At 45.1% G+C, this 11,038-nt stretch overlaps 1 protein-coding gene across 1 annotated transcript in view; it reads right to left on the minus strand.

The window, feature by feature from the left end:
• Positions 1–10,764: 10,764 nt before the first annotated feature.
• LOC121839567 (basic salivary proline-rich protein 4-like) overlaps positions 10,765–11,038 on the minus strand; it is a 5,873-nt gene continuing 5,599 nt past the window's right edge. Inside the window, exon 7 of the mRNA XM_042298626.1 lies at positions 10,765–11,022. Coding sequence (XP_042154560.1) covers positions 10,765–11,022 — 258 coding nt within the window. The remainder of the gene's footprint in view (positions 11,023–11,038) is intronic.

Genomic DNA, 11,038 nt, shown 5'->3' on the forward strand with positions numbered 1-11,038 from the left:
ACACACTATAATATTCACACACACACTATAGTATTCACAAACACTATAGTATTCACACACACTATAGTATTCACACACACTATAGTATTCACACACGCTATAGTGTTCACACATGCTATAGTATTCACACACGCTATAGTATTCACACACACTATAGTATTCACACACGCTATAGTATTCACACACACTATAGTATTCACACACGCTATAATATTCACACACAGATATATTCCGTTTACATAGGATGGGCTTCTGGTTCTAAAGCAGGTGTGGACAACTTTAATGGGGTTTGGGGACACAAAAAATCTGAACTCATCATGAGGGGTCGCAGTTGTGTGATAACATAGTACTATTAGAATACACTTCTACGTTTAGGAAAGTAGCTACAAGTACTATTAGAATACACTTCTACATTTAGGAAAGTAGCTACAAGTACTATTAGTAATAAGCAATTGTTTAGCAGCATAACCACAAACAGCCCACATTGCTCGCTTTCTTTGATGCACGCACAATCTTCCTAGTAAACACAGTCAACTTTAGTACCTGCCAAAACATGTCTTCTTCTTCCGACTACTAAACCATTCTGACCTCTGACCTCTGACCTGGGATGGATTCTCCTAACATCCCCCCTAATAGGGACATACAACTTAGTGTCCTACCCAGTGTCCGAAATGAACTTTTTGGCTCACCTGCCAAGGCGACTGGAAGATGAAGAAAACCCACCAGCCCAAAATAATAAATTGCCTTTTTGTTTCACATATACATGAATTTCAGTACATTTCCATGAGATAATAAATTATTATGTTGAATACAAACTTAAAGAAGAGGCCAAGGCAAAATATGAAACCAAATTATTTGAATGTATTGATCCACTGTCACGCCCTGACCTTAGATGTCCTTTTTATTCTCTATTTTGGGTAGGTCAGGGTGTGACTAGGGAGGGTAGTCTATGTTTTCTATTTCTTTGTTGGCCTGGTATGGTTCCCAATCAGAGGCAGCTGTCTATCGTTGTCTCTGATTGGGGATCATAATTAGGCAGCCTTTTTCCCACCTGTTGTTTGTGGGATCTTGTTTTTGTGTAGCTGCCTGTGAGCAGCCCAGAATGTCATGTTTTGTTTTCGTCTGTATTGTTTTTGGCGAGTTTCATATTTATTAAACTTGTGGAACTCTAAGTACGCTGCGCCTTGGTCCATTCATTCAGACGATCGTGGCATCAACGGTTAATCAAATCAAGTTTATTTGTAGAGCACATTTAAAAACAACTGCAGTTGTTTCAACCACCCGATGCTACAGGAAGGCCATAAAGATCATCAAGGACATCAACCACCCGATGCTACAGGAAGGCCATAAAGATCATCAAGGACATCAACCACCCGATGCTACAGGAAGGCCATAAAGATCATCAAGGACATCAACTACCCGATGCTACAGGAAGGCCATAAAGATCATCAAGGACATCAACCACCCGATGCTACAGGAAGGCCATAAAGATCATCAAGGACATCAACCACCCGATGCTCAGACCAGGAAGGCCATAAAGATCATCAAGGACATCAACTACCCGATGCTACAGGAAGGCCATAAAGATCATCAAGGACATCAACCACCCAATGCTAAGGAAGGCCATAAAGATCATCAAGGACATCAACTACCCGATGCTACAGGAAGGCCATAAAGATCATCAAGGACATCAACTACCCGATGCTACAGGAAGGCCATAAAGATCATCAAGGACATCAACCACCCGATGCTACAGGAAGGCCATAAAGATCATCAAGGACATCAACCACCCGATGCTACAGGAAGGCCATAAAGATCATCAAGGACATCAACTACCCGATGCTACAGGAAGGCCATAAAGATCATCAAGGACATCAACTACCCGATGCTACAGGAAGGCCATAAAGATCATCAAGGACATCAACTACCCGATGCTACAGGAAGGCCATAAAGATCATCAAGGACATCAACTACCCGATGCTACAGGAAGGCCATAAAGATCATCAAGGACATCAACCACCCGATGCTACAGGAAGGCCATAAAGATCATCAAGGACATCAACCACCCGATGCTACAGGAAGGCCATAAAGATCATCAAGGACATCAACTACCCGATGCTACAGGAAGGCCATAAAGATCATCAAGGACATCAACTACCCGATGCTACAGGAAGGCCATAAAGATCATCAAGGACATCAACTACCCGATGCTACAGGAAGGCCATAAAGATCATCAAGGACATCAACTACCCGATGCTACAGGAAGGCCATAAAGATCATCAAGGACATCAACCACCCGATGCTACAGGAAGGCCATAAAGATCATCAAGGACATCAACCACCCGAGCCACTGCCTGTTCACCCCGCTGTCATCCAGAAGGCGAGGTCAGTACAGGTGCATCAAAGCTGGGACCGAGAGACTGAAAAACAGCTTCTAATCTCAAGGCCATCAGACTGTTAAACAGCCGCCACTAACATTGAGTGGCTGCTGCCAACACACTGACAATGACACTGACTCAACTACAGCCACTTTAATAATGGGACTTGATGGGAAATGATGTAAATATATAAACAATGCTACCTTATATAATGTTACTTACCCTACATCATTCATCTCATATGCATACGTATATACTGTACTCTATATCATCGACTGCATCCTTATGTAATACATGTATCACTAGCCACTTTAACTATGCCACTTTGTTTACATACTCATCTCATATGTATATACTGTACTCGATATCAGCTACTGTATCTTGCCTATGCTGCTCTGTACCATCACTCATTCATATATCCTTATGTACATATTCTTTATCCCCTTACACTGTGTATAAGACAGTAGTTTTGGAATTGTTAGTTAGATTACTTGTTGGTTATTACTGCATTGTCGGAACTAGAAGCACAAGCATTTCGCTACACTCGCATTAACATCTGCTAACCATGTGTATGTGACAAATAAAATTTGATTTGATTTGATTTAGTTGACCAAAAGTGCCCTACAGAGTGCGAAAACACCAAACAGCGAATACACAATGAAATAAACCAAGCATATCAGATACAATGAATAAGAGTACATATAAGTCCAAACAGGGCAGCAACAATGGTAAGATACAATTATGAGAAGTGCATTGGACATAGAACTGGTGCTCTCCTAATACAAAGGGAAACGGGGGGAGCAGGTCTATAAATACTTTACTTTGAGTAGAAATACCCTGATAAAATATAGGTAAAGTAGAGATTTATCAGATGCTGGATCATTTTTGGCTGTGGCTAGATTTAATTTCCCAGCCTGAATACAACTGAAGAAGTCTTGGAACTCAAAATTCTACTGAAGCATTTGCTTTTAAATGTACTTAGGGATCAAACAAATGTACGGAAATACCCTCATATCTGTTGGCCATTGTGGCCTTCATCATGGGCCCTTCTCTGATGATAAAAGGCTCATTTTAACATCCTTTTAGAATGTTCCTTTATAACCCTCTCTCTCACTTACACTCTCTCTCTCCCTCTCTTATTGACGTAGTCCTTTCTCTTAATTCTCTCAAGGTAAGTATTTCTTATTGCAGCTTAAATAAACATACCTGGTTTTGTACTTCTTAAGTACTTACATAGTAATCTAGAGCTATTACCTGTTCCAGGTGCTGGACACGCCCCTGGTAACCTTGCAGGAAGTGGTCCAGTGCACGCAATAGGTGTCCTACCCATCGGGTTCCGCTAATTCTGGTGAGCACCAGTGGTGTGTGCCCAAGAGCCTGGAAGCTGTTTACCAGGTTTGCCGTGTTGAGTGAACTGGTGTGGCAGAAAGTGTAGAGCTCACCGAGGAGGTCTTCTACTTTCTGAAACATCACGTTGAACCGGATGGCATCAGAAAAAGGTCAGTTCAAGGCGGTGTGCCATACAGTGGATGTCAATGATGTTGGGCCCTGTCCCCCTTCAGCCGGATGACCACACCATTGGCTCCGGTCATCACAGCAGCTCCATCTGTTCCCAGAGCGACCATCTTGCTCCCCCACTCATCACACACTCCCTCCATGAAGGCTCTGATGGCCCCACTCATCACACACACCCTCCATGATGGCACTGATGGCCCCACTCATCACACACTCCCTCCATGATGGCACTGATGGCCCCATTCATCACACACTCCCTCCCCACGATGGCACTGATGGCCCCACTCATCACACACTCCCTCCATGATGGCACTGATGGCCCCACTCATCACACACTCCCTCCATGATGGCACTGATGGCCCCACTCATCACACACTCCCTCCCCACGATGACACTGATGGCCCCACTCATCACACACTCCCTCCACGATGGCACTGATGGCCCCACTCATCACACACTCCCTCCATGATGACACTGATGGCCCCACTCATCACACACTCCCTCCATGATGGCTCTGATGGCCCCACTCATCACACACTCCCTCCATGATGGCACTGATGGCCCCACTCATCACACACTCCCTCCATGATGGCACTGATGGCCCCACTCATCACACACTCCCTCCCCATGATGGCACTGATGGCCCCACTCATCACACACTCCCTCCACGATGGCACTGATGGCCCCACTCATCACACACTCCCTCCATGATGACACTGATGGCCCCACTCATCACACACTCCCTCCATGATGGCACTTGTGACGTAGAAGTCCGTCACTGGCCGCGGGCAGCATTTGGTTCTTTAACGCACACACATATTCATCACTCCTCCCTGCGCCATTATACCATAAGTTAACAATGTGGGTCGACACACAATTTAACTTCTGTCTTGGTGCATGCATTTCACACTTGTCAATGTTCATATTTGAGAGATACAATAATTATTATACTTATCAATGTTGTGGATGAGCGCATTGTTTGTTTGTTCTGTTCCTCTCTCTCCTTCTCTGTAGCTTCTGGGTATGCTGGAAAAGGACCCGAGCTAAGGGAATTGGGTTGGCTTTATAGTGCCTGTCCCAAATGGCTCATTAATGCATATGGGCATATTGAAAGATATTGTCAGTAATGATGTAATGTTGTAAATGTTATGTTGTGATATTGTTTAAAACCGTGTTGCAATGTATATCCTTTAGTATGTTTAGTTCATGGAAAATGTAGGTTTGTATTGTTAATTGATTAATTAATTAGGGTTAATTGTTCTGAGGGGAGGGGCTAGCCCTACAAAAGGAGCCTCTCTCCAGTCTCTGAGGGGGATTTTTTGGGATTGAGCTGTGGATGGGGCAGCATTGTTGTTAAGCTGTCCCATAAGGTAGACGTTGATGGCAGTACTGTTATTTTCTGTTCCGGAATCACTTGTAAATAAACACCTTTGCACAGAAGAACTTTTGCGGTTCCGCCATCTTTTTATTTTTATAGAGGTTAGGTTATCCAGTTTAGCCATCTGGCCTACTCTACGTGACAGCACTGATGGCCCCACTCATCACACACTCCCTCCATGATGGCACTGATGGCGCTGTTTATGTGTGCCACATCTGCCTTCTCAACTGACTTGACGCCAACAAACTTCGACTCGATCTTGCCCTTGTGACAGAATCTGACAAACTATCTCCTCCTCTTTCACAGAACTGTGACACGATGGAGAGAAATTTGGTGTTTTTCAGATTTTCTCTGATGTTGCTTCTCTCCACCTCTGCAATATGGTGCATAAACTCTTCGGCCTGCTTCTCATTTCTATATGTTGAGCCCACAGCGAACTACAAAAATAATTCATCAAATTAATTCAATAATAATTAAATATACAATCATGTTATCCAATATAGCTGGCAGTTGATTGAAATTAGCCTTCTACCCTTTGATTACTTAAGGATCAACACTATAAGGCCGGTAAAGTCAATTGTGTCACAATGCTTTAAAATGTAAACAGCATCTGGAGACAAACATTGAAATAGAATGTTACAGAGCCATAGGAAAGCATGGAGATCCATGTCAGCATCAGCAGGCCTATAATGTTATGGTATTTTTACACTAATTTGAGGTGAACCAAAGCTTATCAAGAGATGAGAAATAACCTCCAATACTGGACCACGTCTGTTAAGTAGACTTGAAAAAACTAGCTACAAAAGTACTAGTCTAGCTACAAGACTAACAACATTTTCACTTACTCACACATCCACTCCAAGTCAGAAAGTGGTCTTGCCTTCTTGCCAATGGCATGTACAGTCCTAACCAGTATGTTCCTCTTAGTGCTGGTCTGCTCTGACATTGCCATTAGTGCCATCACAGCGGGTGTCAAGCGGAGAGGCTCCAATGTGACCCTTGCTGTGTTCATGGTCACAAATGTTCTCCAGCTTCATTGTTTTATTTCTGATGACAAATTAGTTGTTTTTGCTTTTATCTTTAGCATACTGGCGACACACAGAACAACTCATCACCACAGCCTCCGTATCATACTGTAGCCAGCCTCTTGAGACTCCTTTATCTCCAAACCTCCATTTCTCACAAAAAGTTTTTTTTTTTAATGTGATTCGTCCTCCTTTTTCGTCAGTGGGTTTTCGTTTCAAAGTCTGGCTTACTCCAGGTAAATGTCACCACTTAACAGCTATTTAATGAAAGGTAGCTAGCAGCAGACCCGTGGCAAGTGAGCTGTGTCGAGTAGCTGATATCCTGTGCGGTTAACAGTGCTGCGAAAAAAGGAGCATGAGAGATGGTCTGTGGTAGGCTGGAAAACATGAGTAATTTCCTCGAAAATCTGCCCATCATGCCAGATTTCTATTTTACTATTTTGGTACGAACATTTACCCGCCAGTGTGGAGGATAGCCTTCTGAGATTTACTCGCCAAAAGGAAAATCTATCCGCATTTGGTGCTTGGCGGGTGCTCATTTCGGACCCTGATCCTACTCATCCATCTGTCCGTCTCCCAGTCCTACCAATCCATCTGTCCATCTCCCAGTCCTACCAATCCATCTGTCCATCTCCCAGTCCTACCAATCCATCTGTCCATCTCCCAGTCCTACCCATCCATCTGTCCGTCTCCCAGTCCTACCAATCCATCTGTCCATCTCCCAGTCCTACCCATCCATCTGTCCGTCTCCCAGTCCTACCAATCCATCTGTCCATCTCCCAGTCCTACCAATCCGTCTGTCCATCTCCCAGTCCTACCCATCCATCTCTCCGTCTCCCAGCGCTACCCATCCATCTCTCCGTCTCTCACTCCTACCCATCCACCTGTCTGTCTATCATTACATTGATTCATCCATGGGGTTTTCTGTTCGACCATTCACACCATAGTGGTTTGACCTTGTAGAAGTGTTATTTCTTGTCGTGCTGGTTCCACTGGTGTCACGATTGAGATGTGGCGTGTTTCATGTCCGACAAGGTGTTTTTCCTCTACGTGGGTTTTAAGGTTGAGTTTCTATGAACTACTATATGCTACGATGTGGCACCCTGGGTTACTGTTCATCTAACCATCTCACACATCAGGCACCACAGCCCTCACCACCGCCGTTTTCATAGTGACAGGACATAAAGAGGCAAAGAGGTAAAGGTATTTATATCAGCAGGGTGTCTGATACCTGTGGAGCGTAAAGGCTGAGGAGGGTCTGAAGGACTACAAGTTCCACAAAACCCTTGAGAAGAGATGAATGTGACGGCAACTGGAAAATGTAGTTTTCTCGTTAACATGGACGAGAGAGAGAGAGAGAGAGGGGCAGGGCGAGAGAAAGAGAGGCACAGAGGCACAGAGAGAGAGAGAGAGAGAGAGGCAGAGCGAGTGAGAGGCAGAGCGAGTGAGAGGCAGAGCGAGAGAGAGGCGGAGCGAGAGGGAGGCAGAGCGAGAGAGAGCAAGAGAGAGAGAGGTTGCAGAGCGAGAGAGAGAGAGGTTGTAGAGCGAGAGAGAGAGAGGTTGCAGAGCGAGAGAGAGAGAGGTTGTAGAGCGAGAGAGGAAGAGAGAGAGAGAGGGAGAGAGAGAGAGAGAGAGGCAGAGAGAGGCAGAGCGAGAGGATGCAGAGCGAGAGAGGAAGAGAGAGCGTGAGAAAGAGTGAGAGAGAGAGGGGTGGCAGGAGAGAGAGGGGTGGCAGGAGAGCGAGAGAGAGAGGCAGAGGGGCAGAGCGAGAGAGAGGCAGTGAGAGACAGAGGCAGTGAGAGAGAGAGGCAGTGAGAGAGAGAGGCAATGAGAGAGAGGCAGAGAGAGAGTGGCAGAGAGAGAGAGAGAGTGGCAGAGAGAGAGAGAGAGAGGCAGAGAGAGAGACGGGCAGAGCGAGAGAGAGAGATCGAAAGAACAAGAGAGAGGGTTGGTGGGAGAGAGAGAGAGTAGGGAGGGGGAGGGAGAAGGGTGGAGAGAGAGAGATAGTGAGAGAGGGAGAGTGAGGGGTGGAGGGAGATTAAGAAGAAGAGAGAGGGAGAGAGAGAGACTGAGAGAGGGGTGGCAGGAAAGAGAGGAGGAAGAGAGAGAGAGAAGGAGAGAGAGAGAGAGAGAGAGCAACAGAGAGAGGGACAGAGAGTAGGGGTTGAGGGTGAGAGATGAAGAGAGAGAGAAGAAAGGAGGATGAAGAGGAGAGAGAGTGAAAGATTTAAAGGGATGTGTTTGGAAGGTTTGGGGGTATAGGGTATTGGCACCCTCTGAAGATGACGAGAGGGAGGAAGGGGAGGGATGATGAAAAAGAGAGTTTGGAGTTTGGCGGGGGTGAGGCACAGCTTCTGAACCCCTTGAGGGTTTAAAGAAGCGATAGTGGAAAGTCAGGGAAAATGAAATATGTGGAGAGAAAATATTTAGATTTTTTTTAGGATCCCTTTTTAGCGACGCCAACGGCAACAGCTAGTCTTACTGGGGTCTGACACATTACGAAAAATAGATAACAGACAATAATAATAATATTTACCTTCATCTTAAAACATTAATATGTAGTGTGTGTGTGTGTGTGTGTGTGTGTGTGTGTGTGTGTGTGTGTGTGTGTGTGTGTGTGTGTGTGTGTGTGTGTGTGTGTGTGTGTGTGCGTGTGCGTGTGCGTGTGCGTGTGCGTGTGCGTGTGTGTGTGTGTGTGTGTGTGTGTGTGTGTGTGTGTGTGTGTGTGCGTGTGTGTGTGTGTGTGTGTGTGTGTATCGATCAGTTCCACATACATGTCAGTACACACACAACAAGTAGGTCACATGGGGAAGAGGCGTTGTGCTTTATTTGTTTTCTGAAACCAAGTTTACTGTCCACTTGCGTTAACAAGATAAACCACAGAAAGTTTTGTTGGTGCTGAAAACGGAATGTATGTTTTTAAATAACATTCTTGGAACGTTCTCTGAACATAATTAAAGTTTTCATTAACGTTCTCGGGAACAATTTGAGAACATTACTTTATAAAGAACCATTAGGAAACTTGTAGGAAACATTATGCTTGAAGTCCTGAAATTGCCACAGAGAAACGTTATTTCTTAATGTTCTCTAAACTATTTGAAAACATTCCCAGTGTCAAACCAGTTGGAGAACGTTCCTAGAACATTACCTAAATTGAAATGAAATGTAACCACGTTTGAACTTTTAGTAAACGTTGTGTTAAAGTAATGAAATATCAAGAAAATAATGTGTTTTTGTCCTTAAATGTGCTGAGAATGTTCCAAAACCAAGCAACTATTCCCAGAACGTTGTGGGAAGGTTGTATGCAAAATAACCATGACAACCACGCTTTCACCAAGCTCCAGGAAACATATGGTTCTCAGAACGTTATGCGCTAGCTGGGATGTACAGTAGACTATGTGGTGAGAAGGAAGCTTAGTAAGGGAGGCACTTGTTCAGGATTTTCAATCTCTGTCTGGTTTGGCGAGTCCACTTGACATGCTGGCTCTTGACTACGACTCTTGCCCTCCAATCAGTCGTTGATGTATTCATCATAGCTAGTCATCAGACCTGAACTCTCACATCACAACAGATGCAATTTGGAAGAATTTTCAAGTTTTAAACACAATTGTATTATATATATATATATTTTTACATCTGTAATGATTCGTTATATTTTCACTTCCAGTTTGCAATTATCAACAGTATGTGTCAACATCAAGAACACTGGTGAAGTGTCACTTTAGCCAATGGCTCTCGATGACCTTCACTAATGTGTGAAAGTCTGTGGGCGAGGGTCCTCTGTTGCTATGGAGGTTTGTATGTATAAGTGATTTCTATAGGGACCACCAAAGCTTGACAAGGGTTACATTCCAAATGGCACCCTATTCCCTATTTAGTGCACTACTTTTGACCAGGGGCGCATGAGGTACTGGTAAAAGTAGTGCACTATATAGGGAATAGGGTGCCATTTGGGGACGTAACCAAAGACTATAGGGTCATGTGAGGGTCACCATTTACTGAGAGTCAGCACCGTAAATACTGTGGCGGGCGGGTGATGCCTCACTTCCTGAGTTGTGTGAGCAGAGCAGCACTTCAGTGCATCAGATGGCCAGAATGGGTTGATTGAGCATCTCTTAGGATGCCTTGCCTTAGTCATATGATACGCTGGCCAGTTGAATTTCCAGTGATGAACTCTGTAACGAGTGTATGTGTGACTTCACCTATGTGGTCAGCATCCTCTATGTGTGTTGTGCCGCCATCTAGTGGACATGCTAGGACATGCGGCCCAACCTAACTGATATCACTGTGATGTGATTCTTCCTTCAAAAGTTGTCTCTCTCTCACGCACCATCATGCACACAGTGGTGGATTTAGGTGTATTGGCACCCACACAAAATGTTGGAATGGTGACATTTGCGCAACCGGTTTTCTATCGCTCATTTGCACGTCACGTCAATGATATCATGTCAACGTGTGGGACTGTGGGTCAATTAACCTTGTCGGAGTGGGCGCTCTGATTGGCGAGGGGGGGGAGTTTGTCTCCCCTCTGGAAGCTAGGCAGGCTACTGCCTGGGAAGTTGACCTCAGGTCTCCCCTCACTCAGAAGTATGTGATGGTCTCCCCTCGAAGCCTGAGGGGGGGGGGGTAGGTTGACCTGAGGTCTCCCCTCTGGAAGCCTGAGGTAGGGGGCGGGGTAGGTTGACCTCAGGTCTCCCCTCTGGAAGCCTGAGGTCAGGTCTCCCCTCTGGAAGGGGGCGGGG

This window comes from Oncorhynchus tshawytscha, linkage group LG16 (assembly GCF_018296145.1).
Source record: "Oncorhynchus tshawytscha isolate Ot180627B linkage group LG16, Otsh_v2.0, whole genome shotgun sequence".
NCBI lineage: Eukaryota > Metazoa > Chordata > Actinopteri > Salmoniformes > Salmonidae > Oncorhynchus > Oncorhynchus tshawytscha.